Source organism: Fundulus heteroclitus, unplaced genomic scaffold (genome assembly GCF_011125445.2).
Source record: "Fundulus heteroclitus isolate FHET01 unplaced genomic scaffold, MU-UCD_Fhet_4.1 scaffold_76, whole genome shotgun sequence".
Lineage (NCBI taxonomy): Eukaryota > Metazoa > Chordata > Actinopteri > Cyprinodontiformes > Fundulidae > Fundulus > Fundulus heteroclitus.
Genome location: NW_023397208.1, coordinates 727,445 through 744,429, shown reverse-complemented (window position 1 = coordinate 744,429; position 16,985 = coordinate 727,445). Strand labels below are relative to the sequence as shown.

Genomic DNA, 16,985 nt, shown 5'->3' with positions numbered 1-16,985 from the left:
AACTGGGTTCCCTTAGATAGGAAACGTTTTGGACTTTAGACAGCTTTATTAGTCATTTTGTATGCACAAAGTGCAAACAGAACGAAATTTTGTTTGCATACATCTTGAAAAATCACAGTAAATTATACAGATTATACAGATTTTGACCAGTCTGTATAATCTGATTGAATTTGACTTTGGAAAGTGCCTTGAGACGGCATGTTTCATGAACTGGCGCTATATAAATAAAATTGAGTTAAATTGAAAGTAATCTCAGTGTGAGTGCAGCTGTTCTGTGAAAGACTCTTCTGTTTGTCAGAGAACAGCGGGACAAACGGGGACCAGAGAGCACAGCAGACAGGCCAGGCATAAAGTTAAAGAAGGGTTTAAAGGTTGGTTTGGGTATAAAGCAATATCCCCAGCCTCGAACATCTCACAGAACGTTATTCAATACATCTGCTAAAAAAAAATCAAAGAAGTATGGTACAATTGCAAACCTACGGAGCATGTGAGAGAGGCAGCCTCTGGAGGGATGGAGGATCTGGTGACAGGGCAACTGACAGAAGAGCAGATGAGATAGAAATTTAATTTTCTGACCTAGTTGTAAAATGCTATGCGCGATTGAAAAAGTAACACCGTGCCTCCTCCCTGATTGCGTCATTCCCACTGTGAGAATGCGATAGGAGCAGCACCATGCTCTGGGCTTACGCTTTGTCTTCATCGGGGCAGAGGAGCTGGTTGACGGAGAGGGGGGGAGGACTTGTTAGAGGCCGTAAAAGACTTGATACCAGGGCAGAGGTTCACCTTCCAGCAGGGCAAGGACAGTAAACATACAGCCAGAGCTACAGCTGAATGATTTAGATGGAGGGTGTCAGATTTCAGTCCTCAGGGGGGGCTGGTGTTGTGTCTCAGATCCAACAGCTGAATTTCCTACCCGGCGTGCGATCAACTTCTTTTGAATATGTACCTAATGCATATTTCATTCAGGCGCGGTGCAGCAAAGACACGTGAAGGTTGCAGGAGTCTGAGACCTTAACGCTGAGCTGAGATTAAAGCATTTCCCCCGTGCTAAAAAAGGTCTGGTCACAGTCCAGACGATAAATCCAATTCGAGATCTACGGCTAGACTTGAAGTCACTCGTCTGCAGAGGCTCTCTATCCAATCTGATCGAGCCGGAGATGTTTAACGAAGAAAAAACGCTCAAAACATTCGGTCTCCAGACACGCCCAAGCTGGCAGAGCCACAGATTTTTTTGGTTCTACGAAATATTCACAGGGACGGATGACAAATGCACACTACAGTTCTCTGATTATTATTTGCAAAGTTTTGAACGTTTGAACACTGTTGCGTTGAATTGTCTTCAGCAGATCGGTTCTATGCAAGAAAATCAGTTTTAAGGTGGCTGCAATACAGAAATGCTCGGTCATATAGATCAACTTGCTTTCATGAAAACCTTTATTCTGAACCATCACAGTTATCCATTTCGATTTCACACGGGTAAAAAGAAAAAGTCAAACCGGGTGTCACTTTGTGTAACGTGTTCTTCCTCTTCGGCTACCTTTCACCCCCCCCTCTTCTTCAGGAGCTGCGCGCTCTGGAGGGCCAGAGCGTGACTCTGCGCTGCAAAGCCAGGGGCGACCCGGACCCCATCATCCACTGGATCGCGCCAGATGGACGATTAATGTCCAACTCTTCCAGAGCGGCGGTCCACACAGATGGCACGCTGGAGATCCTCATCAGCACCGTCAAGGACTCGGGTCTGTTTACAACCCCCGTGGCTGTTCCCACAGACAGAAACAAATGACATTTCTTTTTTTATTTCTTTTTTTTTTTTGCGTGCGCCACACAAAAGCCTAACGATGAAGCATGTGTCTGCACCGCTGAGATGGTGGAGACCGATAAAAGGAAAAGGAAGAGGGATTTAGCTTTTGCCACGTACAGTACTTCCAAGCTTGTTTGGTCCCACAACTTGAGCGAACATCCTAACCTAGTTTACGAAGCCCCACGCCCCCCCTGGTGGGGTTTCTCCTGTCTTTTAATCTTACATAGTGTGTATATAGCTTATGTAATTAAAAAAAAATCCCAATTTAGACACCAAAGGGAGTAGTTTCTCGCCCCAACAAAAAACAACACAGTGCTGCTGAGCTGCCAGAAAGCTTTGTCACATCACCATAAAACACAAGTGCCTTCTCTAGCAGCCCTAACAAAACTAGGACTAGTAGAAAGTGTTGTTTTAACTAATTACCTGAGCAGTCAGAGGTTTGATCTTGTTTTGTGACCCTAAAGAGAGATGAGCTACTGCTTCAGTTTCAATATGAAAATGTACTTTGCATAGCGTTCTAATACTTTTGGATGAATTTGCAATGTGCATCCAGTGTATGTGTGTGGGGAAGATGATTTAGTTGTGTTCAGTTTGTGAACACAACTAAATCCAGCCACCTGCAGACAGACACTGTTTCTAATGTAGCAATTCAATTGTTTTTTACAAAGTCCATATGCTATAAGCTAATCGGACACTGAGAAATTAAACTGGCCAATCAGAGAGATTCATTAGCAGCATTTATAGTTCTCCAAAGGTGCCTTACATCGATTCTTTGACGTAGTTTCAAACGTTTACAGTAGACTCACATTTAATAATTTGACAAAAAAAACTCTGATCAAGTTAAAGTCTTTGTTGAGAACAGAATAGTTATTGTTTTAAGCAGAAATCGTTGCATTTAAAAGGATAAGTAATACATTGCCCCCCTTGTTTCTCCTCCTAAAATGATGGCAAGGCTGTACGCACAGGAAAGTAAACTTATCAGTGCTAAACCATGATAAACTAGTTTATAGTACAACAATAAAACACTCTCATTTTATAAATAGATATACATGTATATAAATGAATCAGTCTTATCATCTATTAACCAGTGGTGGAGAAAGTACTCATACAATGTACTTAAGTAAAAGTACAAATACACACACAAAAATTTACTCAAGTAAAAGTCAAAGTACCACATTATTATTCTACTTAAGTAAAAGTAAGAAAGTACAAGCTTTTAAAACTACTTAAGTATTAAAAGTAAAAGTACTTGCCAACCATAATACCTAACGGCTTATATAATGTCATTAAGTGTACCTATCGTATTTAGTTTTAATAAATCAGTAATGTACCATTTTAATGAGCAATGCTGCAGATAAAGCATGTTTTTATTGTGTTTACCCCCTGTGACAGTTTAGATTTAGATATTTTATTCTATGCATCAGAATTCCAGGGATGACCTGCAGGGTTACATGTAATTAGGCAAAATGAGAGAAATTATTATACCTTTGAAATGTTTTATTTAATTCAAAATAAACACGTTCAAAAGAAAATTGTTTCCCTGAAAAAAGGGACTTTAAACTGACCTAACAAACATCAAGCGATTTGGAAACATCTAGTCTTTCGTCCTAACAAAACATGAACTTAACTTTTTTGCCAGCTATTTTGAGAGAACTCTTAACAGAAAGGGGCTGAGGACATTCAATCAAGGAAGAGGAGTCCAAAGTTCTGTAGCCTCTGTATATGAAATAGAATTTTCCCATTCTGGGAGTTAATGATTCTGCAAGTCTTGCGTACTGTGCTGCTCTTCTTGAGGGAGGGCCTAATGGTTATTTCCCACTTTGGATTGGTTCAGCGGACTGATTCTGCTCTCGCCATTGGATACTTTCAAACTAACGAACAAATCAAAAAAACGAAATGCGTCTTGGATGTAACGAGTAACGAAACGCTGTATAGAAATGTAGTGAAGTAGAAAGTACAGATACTTACTGTTAAATGTAGTGGAGTAAAAGTAGAAAGTATCCATTATTAAATCTACTTAAGTAAAGTACAGATACACAGAAATTGTACTTAAGTACAGTAACAAAGTACTTGTACTTCGTTACTTCCCACCACTGCTATTAACCCAATCTGAAGACTTACCTCCACATTGAGGTGTCATTTATTCCTAAAAGTAAAGAAAGAACAAAAGAGGATTTTTATATTTATTCATATTTATTTATTTAGGGTTTATTTATATATATATATATATATATATATATATATATATATATATATATATATAAAGGAAAAACTGTAGAAAGTCAAAGAGGAGGTTAAGAAGAGGTATCCGAGCGTTTTGCGTCACTGCTCCCAAACTGTGGACTGATCGACCTTTGCAGAGCCGACAAGCCGACTCACTTCCTGTTTTTAGATCATCTCTTGAAACGCAGTTGCTTTTTCCCTTCGGCTTTTAACTCAGCTTCAGATGCTGGCTTCTCTTGTTCTAGTTGTTTTATGCGCTTACCTGTTTTGTTGCTTTGACTGTTTGAGGTTTTTCTTTTGGAAATGTACGTGTTTTATCTCTCATGTTTAATATGTTTAATTTTAGGTGTGCACCACTTGGGTCAACAGTGTTGTTTTTCAAATGCTTTATAAATGAAAATGTATCAATTGTATTGTATTTAATTCTGAAGGTTATAGAGAAGAATTAAGCCTAACATCGATCACTAACCAAGAATCAAATCTACTTTTAATACAACAAAGGTCTATTTTCTGATTAAAGAACTGTAAAAATAAAATATTATTTTAAACAAAGTTTAGAGAGTACTTATTAATGAAGGATAATAATCATTAAAAGAGCACTCAGACTATTGGGATTAAAGCTGATTTTGAATCTAAAATACATTAAAACGGCTCTTAGAGGCCTAAAGAATTAGTGTTTTATGCCATAATTCTGTGTTTTGTTATTGGATTAGAATGTTAAAAGGGAAGAAACTTCACCTTGTGGGGGAAAAATATTCTATGAGCAAACGTGGACTTTATTAACAGCATCTGAGAGATCATGAACAGTGAATTCAGCCCGTCCGTCCGTCCGTCTTCTTCCGCTTATCCGGGGTCGGGTCGCGGGGGTAGCAGCTTCAGTAGGGAGGCCCAGACGTCTCTCTCCCCAGCCACTTGGGTCAGCTCCTCAGGAGGAATCCCAAGGCGTTCCCAGGCCAGCCGAGAGACATAGTCCCTCCAGCGTGTCCTGGGTCTTCCCCTGGGCATCCTCCCGGTGGGACGTGCCAGGAACACCTCACCAGGGAGGCGTCCAGGAGGCATCCTGACCAGATGCCCGAGCCACCTCAACTGGCTCCTCTCGACGTGGAGGAGCAGCGGCTCTAGTCTGAGTCCTCCCCGGATGACTGAGCTCCTCACCCTATCTCTAAGGGAGAGCCCAGACACACTACGGAGAAAACTCATTTCAGCCGCTTGTATCCGGGATCTCGTTCTTTCAGTCACGACCCAAAGCTCGTGACCATAGATTAGGGTAGGAACGTAGATCGACCGGTAAATCGAGAGCTTCGCCTTTTGGCTCAGCTCTCTCTTCACCACAACGGACCGGTACAGCGCCCGCTTCACAGCAGACGCTGCACCAATCCGCCTGTCGATCTCCCGCTCCATCTTCCCCTCATTCGTGAAAAAGAACCCAAGATACTTGAACTCCTCCACTAGGGGCAGCACATTCTCCCCAACCCGGAGAAGGCACTCTACCCTTTTCCGGTTCAAGACCATGGTCTCGGATTTGGAGGCACTGATTTTCATCCCGGCCGCTTCGCACTCGGCTGCGAACCGCTCCAGTGAGAGCTGTAGATCATGCCCTGATGAAGCCAATAGGACCACGTCATCCGCGAATAGCAGAGACGCAATCCTAAGAAATTCTGTCCATAAAAGTTATGAACAGAATCGTGACAAAGGGCAACCTTGGCCGAGTCCAACTCTCACCGGAAACGAGTCCGACTTACTGCCGACAATGCGGACCAGACTCTGACACCGGTCGTACAGAGACCTGACAGCCCTTATTAAAGGGCCCGGTACTCCATACTCCCGGAGTACCCCCCACAGGATCCCCCGGGGGACACGGTCGAATGCCTTCTCCAGATCCACAAAGCACATGTAGACTGGTTGGGCAAACTCCCATGCCCCCTCAAGAATCCTGCCGAGGGTATAGAGCTGGTCCAGTGTTCCACGGCCAGGACGAAAACCACACTGCTCTTCCTGAATCCGAGATTCGACTATCCGACGGACCCTCCTTTCCAGAACCCCTGAATAGACCTTACCAGGGAGGCTTAAGAGTGTGATTCCTCTATAGTTGGAACACACCCTCCGGTCCCCCTTTTTAAATAGGGGGACCACCACCCCAGTCTGCCAATCCAGAGGAACTGCCCCCCGATGTCCACGCAATGTTGCAGAGCCGTGTTAACCAACACAGCCCCACAACATCCAGAGCCTTAAGGTACTCAGGGCGAATCTCATCCACCCCCGGGGCCTTGCCACCGAGGAGCTTTTTAACAACCTCGGCAACCTCAGCACCAGAGATGGGAGAACCCGACCCAGAGTCCTCAGGCTCTGCTTCCTCAATGGAAGACGTGTTGGTGGGATTAAGGAGGTCTTCGAAGTATTCCGCCCACCGACGCACGACGTCCCGAGTCGAGGTCAGCAGCACACCACCCCCACTGTAAACAGTGTTGGTGCTGCACTGCTTCCCCCTCCTGAGACGCCGGATGGTGGACCAGAATCGCTTCGAAGCCGTACGGAAGTCTTTCTCCATGGCCTCTCCGAAACTCTTCCCACGCCCGAGTTTTTGCCTCGGCGACCAGCCGAGCCGCCTGCCGCTTCGACTGCCGGTACATATCAGCTGCTTCCGGAGTCCCACAGGCCAAAAAAGCCCGGTAGGACTCCTTCTTCAGCTTGACGGCTTCCCTCACCGCTGGTGTCCACCAGCGGGTTCGAGGGTTGCCGCCGCGACATGCACCGACAACCTTGCGGCCACAGCTCCGACTAGCCGCCTAAACAATAGAGCCGCGGAACATGGTCCATTCAGACTCAATGTCCCCCGCCTCCCTCGGGACGTGTTTAAAGTTCTCCCGGAGGTGGGAGTTAAAGCTCCGCCTCACAGGGGACTCTGCCAGACGTTCCCAGCAAACCCTCACAGTGCGTTTGGGCCTGCCCGGTCGGACCGGCTTCCTCCCCCGCCATCGGAGCCAACTCACCACCAGGTAGTGGTCGGTGGAGAGCTCCGCCCCTCTCTTCACCCGAGTGTCCAAGACATGCGGCCGCAGGTCAGATGAAACGACAACAAAGTCGATCATTGAACTGCGACCTAGGGTGTCCTGGTGCCAAGAGCACATATGGACACCCTTATGCTTGAACATGGTGTTTGTGATGGACAATCCATGACGAGCACAGAAGTCCAACAACAAAACACCACTCGAGTTCAGATCAGGTGGGCCATTCCTCCCAACCACGCCCCTCCAGGTCCCACTGTCATTGCCCATGTGAGCGTTGAAGTCCCCCAGCAAAACGAGGGAGTCCCCAGGAGGGGCACTCTCCAGTACCCCTTCCAAGGACTCCAAAAAGGGTGGGTAATCTGAACTGCTGTTTGGCGCATAAGCGCAAACAACAGTCAGAACCCGTCCCCCCACACGAATGCGGAGGGAGGCCACCCTCTCGTTCACTGGGGAAAACCCCAACGTGCAGGCACCGAGATGAGGGGCAACAAGTATGCCAACCCCAGCTCGGCGCCTCTCACCATGGGCAACTCCAGAGTGGAAGAATGCCCAACCCCTCTCAAGGAGACTGGTTCCGGAGCCAGAGCGGTGCGTCGAGGTGAGTCCGACTATCTCTAGTCGGAACCTCTCAAGCCAATGGTGTTTTTTTATATGAGGAAAAAAACTGTACAAAACTTTAAGAGAACAATTTGTAGAATCTGCTCAACTATAGTTTAATTTTTGATGAATCAAGCAATCTGTTGATAAGGGTGAGAGAACAATGTGTCTGTGGGGAGAACATCCTTTAAGCACTTACCCTTAGTTAAACCCATATTTCTCACATGGGTTGGTCAGGTCAAGTTAAATGTATTTATAAAGCACATTAAAAAAACAGGTTGTTACCAAAGTGCTGAACAATAAAAGGCAGAAGCAGAGTTAAATCTTTGTTTATCAGCCAGTTTGATCAGTCCTAATTCCAGAGTCATACACAGCGGGCAGATGAGTTCAGAACGGTCTCTATTTTCTATCTTTTATTAGATATTCCTAAACCGCTCATAACAGAATTATAGACAAATCTTTTCCACAGGTCAACAAACCTGTCCCAACGAAACACGAGTCAAATGACTGTAAAACCTCTTTACCACTGGAATATCTGTTGAAAGCCAAAAATAAAACGTTTCCTTTATCTCTTTGAAAACAATTAACAATGAGTAAAAAGAAAGCATAAGAAATCAATTCCTATTTCCAACTTTATACATTCTACAGTAGATAAGAAAAATAAATAGTCTTTATGTTATTTTGGGTCAGCAGGGCTTTTGGGCTGGAGCCCTCCCATGGAGGCGGTTTTGTCCAGTCTCTTTCTTATATTTAATCTCGAACACTGACCTTAACTGAGACAAGTGAGGCCTGCAGGGCTTTAGATGTGGTTCTGGCTCGTTTCGTGACCTCCTGGTTCAATCGTCTATCTGCGTTTGGAGTAATTCTGGTTGCCCGGCCTCTTGCTGGGAAGATTCACCACTGCTCCGTGTTTTCTCCAGTTTTGCAACCCTTTCCACACATATAGATGTTCTATCTATCTATCTATCTATCTATCTATCTATCTATCTATCTATCTATCTATCTATCTATCTATCTATCTATCTATCTATCTATCTATCTATCTATCTATCTATCTATCTATCTATCTATCTATCTATCTATCTATCTATCTATCTATCTATCTATCTATCCCACATTCAGTTAAAACTTATTGAAATGTAAGATTTTCTTAATAGCATAAATAGACAAACGCTGTAGTAGAAATGTATGTTGCACTCTTACGTAATCTTACATTGTTCGCAGTCTTTTGTAGAGCTGCCTGCATCTTACGTTTTGCACAAAACAGTCTTGTCCTCAATGCAAAACATGGAATTGGCATTTAAAATAGCTGTGCCTTGTAAAAAAAAGAAAAGAAAAAGTTTTTTGTTTTTTAATTGAAAAACACAATATTTTAGATTCGAACTGCAATGTTTTCTCTGGGTAATCATGATTAGAGCTGCTCAGTCAGAGTATTACGCTTTGTTTTTAAATGTTCGGTGTATTACCATCGTCTGGTTCTTGTGTGGCGACTGTGGGAAGACGTGCCCCTGGGCAAGGCACCAAACCCCAGGTTGCTTACAGATCTGTGTATCTGTGAATGAACGCGTCCGTGTTCGTGTGTGAGACTCGGTCAAGGAGGCTCCAGTGTAATGAGCTTTAAGTGGCTAGCATGGAAAGCCCTACACGAATTCAGTCCATTTACCATTCTTAGAAACTAAAGCTGGCCTCTCCGGTCATCTTGTGAGACTCACCAGTTCTCCACTAGATTCAGCCCTTGACGGTTTCCTATATCAGCCCTCATGATTTTTGTAGGAATGTACAAGACCATTGTAGATGCCAGAAAGGCATCCTCATACAATCATTAGAAATGTAATTTTAAACACTCCAGGAAAAATTTGGATTCAAAATAATGTTAATGAAAGTAGTGCCGATCAGTAGACTATCTGATATACTGACTTTTTTGCTTTAGGTTGCAGCCTTGTCCCCGGTTGTCAATGTGTGTGTTTATCATGCTCAGATGTTGAAAGAGTGGAATAGGGACTAGGAGACTTTATTTTTATGATTCACCACTAGACAAACCTAAGATCCATTAAAAAAAATCTGTGGTATATGTTTGAGAAGGCTGCCTTCGTCGGCACAGACTCATCATAAATAGAAGACCTCGGTGATCTAGAGTAGACAGTCCACCTTCTCGAGAGAAAAATATAACAGATGGTTTGGTTAAACGGCCAATCAGTTTCTATCTGCTCCACTTTAAGTGAGTTTAAATAAAAGAGATCTGAGAGAAGCTGCTGGTTATCAAATCCCCGTCAGCTGTGAGCCCGGTGTTCTCCACGGTGAGGTTAAATGCAGCGCCGTTTCTGACTCAGATCAAAAAAGTGAATAAAAATGTATTTTACCAAAGGTTTGTCCTGCTCTGCGGCTGCTAACTGAACAAAAAAAAAAAAAAAGAAAAAAGAAATCTCAGCTAATGATTCACTTTTGCAACTGTGATGAAAAACGATGCATTCACCAGCACATTTTGGTGGCATAAAAACAGCTGAGCACGGTAAAAAACGCAGCAGCTCCCACTCCTCGTTTCTACTGGACTTAATGAGGAGGTTCTCTGTCATTTGGAGGCATCTGGTGCAAAAGGTGTTACACTGTTGGCTTACAGAGACAGAAGACCTTTTTAATGACATTTCTACCTAAAAACTAGTCATGTGAAAGTAAATCTGTTGGCAACGTGACAGATTTATTTATTTTTTAGCCTTTCCCACTCCTCAAAAACAGGATAATTCTGTGTTACAAGTTAGTAGACAAGAATTGTAAAAAAAAAAAAAAAAATACTTAAATGGCACTGGCACAGCAATCTCATAGATTAATTACTTCTTCTATAAGAAAAAAAAGCTGCTGGACGGTTTATAAGCGAAGCTCTCCAAATGTCTAACAGAAAATGACCGTCTTTTTATTTGACTAATGACCTCTGTAATCTTTACCAATACCCCAAATTGCTAGTTTGAAGTACTCTTCAGCGCATAATCACTTTCAGCCGATAAATCGTGGTCAGTCCGAAGTTAAAAGTTCATTTTAGCATGCATTCGGGCAGCAGTAGTTTTTAAGTTTGAAGGTGGTAGGCTTTTGTTTCCCCTCTTTTTTTTCCATCTGGACAAGGAACACTGCAAAAACAAAACTAAAAATAAGTCAAATCTTCTTGAAATGAGTGTATTTGTCCTTAACTTAAGCAGTTAAATAAGAGGATTTGCCAGTGGAATGAGATTTTTACACTTAAAATAGGAACAATTCATCTCCATCATCTTATTTAGAGTGCAGTATATCTAATTATCTTATTTTAGGGGTGAAAATACTCATTCCATTGGCAGATAATATTATGTATGTGCTCAAATCAAGGACAAATGCACTAATTTCAAGAAATTATTACTTTTTTTTTAGTTCTGTTTTTGCAGTGAACGACACCAGCCAGATGGAAACCACCACTGTCTTCATGCTTTTCCCATCTCTAACACATTACAGAATGATAAAAATGGTCTTTCCATTCACTTTCAAATAAAACCAAAATATTATTTGCCCAGCAAAATAAATTAGATTTAATTTAAATCACGGTCCGTCACGTCCCAATCTCCTTGGCTCGTCTTTCAGGCTCCTTCGTCTGCGTGGCCTCCAACCCGGCCGGAGAGGCCCAGCAAACGGTGGACCTGCTCATCGCCAAGCTCCCGCACATCACCAACGACACCATCGCGGAGCAGGAGCCCGACCCCGGATCATCGGATATCGCCACGGTGACCAAGACGGGGCCCGAGTCCGGAGGGGTCCCTCTGGGGAACGCCAAGACCAGCCAGGAGAGGAAGGTGGTCATCGCCGAGGCCACCTCCACCTCGGCCCTGGTCAAGTTCAACTTCCACAGGAGCATCCCCGGAATCCGCATGTTTCAGATCCAGTATAATGGCACCTACGACGACTCGTTGGTATACAGGTGGGTGGAAAAAAGATTTGGGTCGTTTGAGTAGAAAATAACGGGTGTTTTCTTTTTGTAGCCAGAAAATCATGAACATTTTCTAATCGAATGTCTCACACCTAATGAAAGTCCTGAAAAGTCTTTGGATGTTAAGTCATTAAGAGCCGGACCCAACTGTTTGCAACAATCGTGGTATCACTTAATCCCATCAGGAAGACAGGAAGACTAATGCACTGCACATTAATTCATCTCCTTGGACTCCTAATCCCCCTTGTGTATTATTTACTACATGCAAGGCCTTGATAATGCCTAATCAACAGAATCAAAACAGAATGTCAGCACTAAGCGGCGGACCCGTGGGGAGATGAAAGAGCCGTCTTCCATTGTTCCACAAAGAGCATCAGACGCTTCACACGGGCCTGTCTGAAAAAGCACGGCGCACGGTGTTCTTTCATCGCTGTACCACTTTTACTCCAGATTTACCGTTAAATCACCGAGATACGCCGCAACTTTTCTCCCTTCCAGGTGAACTTTGAGGTCAGGAGCACATATGGTCTTTCTGCAGTGGCTGCTGAACAATCGGCGGCGTCCTGCGCTCATATGCAGCTATTTACCCGGCATATTGTTGAAAGAATAACTCAAACGTCAAACAACAGCTTGCGTTTAGAAAAAAAGATCTTAAGTAGCCCCCTGAGAGATGAGCAGTTATCATGTCTTTCATCCAAACAACAGGCTTAATAATCTGTGCCCCCCCCCTTTTTGCAGAATGATCCCACCGACCAGCAAGAACATCCTGGTGAACAACCTGGCGGCGGGCACGCACTACGACCTGTGCGTCCTGGCCATCTACGACGACCAGGTCACCTCGCTGACCGCCACCAGGGTGATCGGCTGCATCCACTTCACCACCGAGCCGCAGTACCTGCGGTGCCACTTCATGCAGTCGCAGTTCCTCGGCGGCACCATCGTGGTCATCATCGGAGGGATCATCGTGGCGTCCGTGCTCGCTTTCATCATCTTCCTCATCGTGCGTTACCGGGTGTGTAACCAAGGGGAAACGGACAAGGTTAGTACGGCAGTTGTTGAGTCTCTTTTCGTTACTTTTATATTGCCTAACCTTCGTAAAAAACCACTGTGCATTCTCCACATTTTGTCATTTTACAGCCATAATCTTCAATGTATTTTGTAGGGATGTTATGTTAGAGACCAATGAACATCAGTGTATAATAGCGAAGGGGAAGGAATGGACTCATGATTGCATTTTTTCTTTAGCAAATAAAAATCTAAAGGGTGTATTTGGGTTCAGTCCCCCTGAGTAAATACTTTGTGAAACCACCTTTTGGTGGAGTGAAAACTCTTGATCTTTTGGTCTGTGTGTCCAGCTGCTTTGCACATCTGTGGACAGACGTTCTCACCCGTTCCTCTCTTCCAAATAACTCAAGCTCGGTCGGATTAGACGGAGAGCGTCCGTGCGCGTCGGGTTGGGAAACTTCCCCGAGATTCTTCAATGGAGTTGTGTCCGGATACCTTTAAACGTTCATAATTTTAATATTTCACCTTTTTACACATCACGTTTCATAAACATGCTGTGATCCAAACCGTCCTGCGTAGCTCTGGCGTTGTCCTTCTGTTTGTTGTCCTTCTGTTTGTCGTCCTGCTGCGACCTCCGCTGTCCTCACAAGATTTGACGGGATTTCTGCTGGGGGCTGTCCTGCATTTAGCTCTCATCACCCTCCCCGTCCCTGCTGTAGTGGAGTATTCCCACAGGATGATGCTGCCGACACCATGTTTTATAGTGAGGATGTCGTGTTAAGGATCATGTGCAGCGGTTTGATTTCCACTGCTAATGGTGTTTTGCATGTTGGCCAAAAAGTTACATTTTGGATTTATTGGACCAGAGGCCCTTCTTCCACGTTTGCCACATCTTCTGAATGACCTTTGGAAAACTGCAAAAATGGCCTTTTAAGACTTTATCTTAATTTTTTTCTTCTAACCCCTCGTGTGTGAAGGTCAGTCGTGGAGAGCAAAACTGATAGTTCTGTTGTCAGATTCCTCCACCTGAGGAGTGGATATTTGCAGCTCTTTTCAGAGTTATAAGCCTTCTGGTCAGGCCTGTCACTTCAGGTGGACGGCTATGTCCTGATAGGTGCAGCTGTGTCATATTCTTTCCGTGTCAGACGTAGGGTAAAAAAAAAAAAAAAAAAAAGGTGTTCGAATTGTGGGATATTCTTATTTTTTTTAACCTAATCCTGTTTGAAACCTCTCGGCAGCTTTATCCCTGTCCTGTCTGCGGTGTTTCGTGGTTTTCATGATGCTATTTGTCCCCCCTGAGGCCCTTCAAAGAGCAGCTGCGTTTATACTGAGATAAAAATCACACACGGGTGGACTCAGGACGCTTCCAAAAGGCAAAAGGCTGAATTTTAACTAGGGGCGTGAAAAGCATGGTGTTCTTTTTGAAATTTGGTTGATTAAAAAAAGAAATAAAAGACATGCATCAGTTTTCTTCTCTCTTCATAATCAACGACTGCTTCGTGTCGGTCCGTCATGTAAAAATCCCTATAAAACACAGACGGCAACAAAATGTGGAGAGTGGTATGAACATGTTTGCTAGGCGCTGTACATCACGTCCCCCTCTCCTCTCTCTCTCTCTGTCTCGTGTCCAATCAGGCGCTGGAGATGGGGGACATCCGATCGCTGAGCAGCGACGGCCAGCTGCAGGGCTGCGGGATTCCCAAGTCCCTCTCCAAACAGGTTCTGCGTCCGGAGAAGAGCGACAAGGAGTGCGTCCGGGCTGCCCTCCCGCCCCCGGAGCCAACCAAGCCACGGCCTCCCGTCTCCGTGCCCGCCACGAAGCCTTCGGTTCCTGACTGCACGGTCTCCACCTCCGCCCGCAGCCACAGCTGGCACCCGGCCTCCCCGGGAGCGCCGAGGCCCAAGCGCTCCGGGGCGCCGGCGAAAACCTCGGAGCCCCGGAGAGCCGAAGCTCAGGCAGACGTCGAGCTCAACAACATGAACCGCAATAACTCCTCCGAGGTCCAAACGGCCGCCGCCGTGGCCGCCGCCCTCCCAGGGCCTGGCCAACCCCAGAAATGGACTGCCGCCGCTCCCAGGGGCCCGCGGCCCCACCACGCCTCCCGACATTACATGACTGTGCCTGCAGGAGGGGCGAGGGTCAACCGCAGGCACTCGTTTAACGCAGACTCGTACAGGGAGCGCTGCTACGTGGCCTACCCCAAGGCCGGGGCCGGCCTGCGCTCCAAGCGCAGCCTGTCGATGAGCGGAGAGCTTCCCCAGCTGGAGGGCACGACAAACATCCGCCGAGCCCGGGACAAACTATCCAGGTCCGAGTGGCTGCTGGAGAGCACTTTATGATTTCAGCTTCACAGCCTGAGCGTTCTGCTTTTCCCCGGATTGGAATCGGGCGGGTCGCTGTGGAGCACGCGGAGGATTTCGCTGCCTTGCTTCAAGCTCCTCAGTGGGGGAAGCTGTGGAAGTGCAGGCACACGGGGTCACGGGAAGCGCTCCACGTCTGTTTTCTACCTTATAACCTATCAGAGTCTTCTTTATATCGACTTCAACGAAAGGCACAGCAATGTACAAAACAACGGCGTGTACAAAAAAAAAAAAATGTTTAGTTGTGTGAGATGCCATATATCTCAGTGCAACCATAAGTGTTCATGTGGTTTTGAATGCAGTAATACTGTATAAAGAGGAGAGCGTCACACAGGGGACTGGGTTATTATACCGCCTATAACCTGAGGTGACACAATCTCTGCAGAACATTTAGACTTTTTGTCGTTAACTCCACAAACCGATGGTGACATGTCTTAATTACCTTATGGGTGTGTTTTGTTTTTTTTGTTTTAAAGAGGTTAGGAATGTGCTTTACATCCCGGAGGTGCGGGAACAGAATGTAGTAGACAAGACAGCGCTCCGGCTCCGGCTCCGGCTCCGGCTCCGGCTCCTCGTCCCAACGCTCCCAGATCCAGCACAATGCAGCATTTCTTTTTTTTCCCCTCCCTATTTTCTTGTGGCACAAGTCGACTGGAGCCTAATACTGCCCCGCGGTTTGAATCGATACATTTTTATCACATAATTACATAAAGACTCCGCTCGGGATAGGATTCCTGTCATGACCGATTCGAGCGGCAATTTGAACCCGCACCGGTGGCGTGACAGGTGCCGCGGCTAATCTGATATTACGTGTGGGTGAGATCCAGAGCAACTCGTTCATTTCCATATTTTATACTCGCAGACGTTTATCTTGTCACGCCGAACAACAGCCGCTGTAAACGAACTTGTCGATGTGAAGAGAAGGGGGATAATCACGAGAACGGGAGGCCGACCGGCCGCTCTTGGTTTTTTTTTTGCTGTTGTTTCTGTTTGATGTTTACCAGTATAAATAAACCAGTGATAAAAAAAAGAAAAAGAAAGATTCATCTCCTTTCCAGCTTTCCCCTCTGAGCTTCATCCACAGATCAAACCAAAGCGGAGCCTTAAAAACTCTCTTTTTGTTCCTGAACGCTCAGCCTGCCCGAGCGAGCGGCTGTCGTCTCACTGCGGCTTAACTCCCGTCTCTCTCTCTCTCTCTGCGAGCGGCGGACCTCTGGCAGATCCCCGAGCTCTGGTGTTTGTTCAGAGAGAGCAGGGAGGCGAGACGATGAAAGGAGGCCTCGCTGGTCACCGGGGACGACCCGCTCGCTTGCAAGATCTCCTCGCAGCCAGCCACTGCAGAAACCTGCCGCAGAAGAGGTTAAAAACAATGTTGTGCGTTATCCTCTGGGACGGGATGCTTCAGGACTGACTTTTAAATATGTGGAATCCCTCAAACATCAGCTTCTTTTCTTTTTTTTTTTTTGTTTTTGAAGGGGGAAACCTTTCAGGATCAAGCTGCTAAGACCTGAATTAATTGCCGTCATCTGAACTGGACGCTATCATCATCATTCTGAGCTCATTACGGGTGATTGAGATGCTTGAGGAGCTTGGGCCGGGCCCTGGCTCGGTTTGTTGGCTGGAGCCAAAGGTGTTTGTTAATAATAGATGCTTTTTTCTGGAGGCAGACAGAGTGGGTAGAGGGTGGGGGGGGGGGGGGGGGGGAAGCAGAGAGAGGCGTAAATGGAAGGTTTTGTGAAACAAATACGGCGAGGAGGGTGGGAGGCTGAGACACAGGGGTTGAGGATGAAGAGTGTGGAGAAGATAACTCAGAGATTTAGAGAGAGAGAGAGAGAGAGAGAGAGAGACAAGAGAGGATGTGGGAGAGGCAGAAAATAGCTACCTTTGTGAGGCAGCCCTGCAGCCTCTGGCTCTTAGGTATTCCGCGCACCCTCTCTGAGATGGAAAGCGTGCGGAGGCGGCTGAAGCGGGGTGAGGGACCTCGACTGGAGGTCAGACGACGAACGCAGCGGAGTGTAACCCTGCGGCAACATCAAAACAACACGGT

General features: G+C 45.7%; 1 protein-coding gene across 1 annotated transcript in view; it reads left to right on the top strand.

The window, feature by feature from the left end:
• The window catches only part of lrfn5b (leucine rich repeat and fibronectin type III domain containing 5b), a 30,446-nt gene extending 14,486 nt beyond the window's left edge, over nucleotides 1–15,960 (top strand). The window contains exons 3-6 of the mRNA XM_012866643.3: nucleotides 1,562–1,736; nucleotides 11,230–11,563; nucleotides 12,311–12,611; nucleotides 14,213–15,960. Of these exons, the coding sequence (XP_012722097.2) occupies nucleotides 1,562–1,736; nucleotides 11,230–11,563; nucleotides 12,311–12,611; nucleotides 14,213–14,917 (1,515 nt within the window). The 3' untranslated portion in view covers nucleotides 14,918–15,960. The remainder of the gene's footprint in view (nucleotides 1–1,561; nucleotides 1,737–11,229; nucleotides 11,564–12,310; nucleotides 12,612–14,212) is intronic.
• Nucleotides 15,961–16,985: the final 1,025 nt, after the last annotated feature.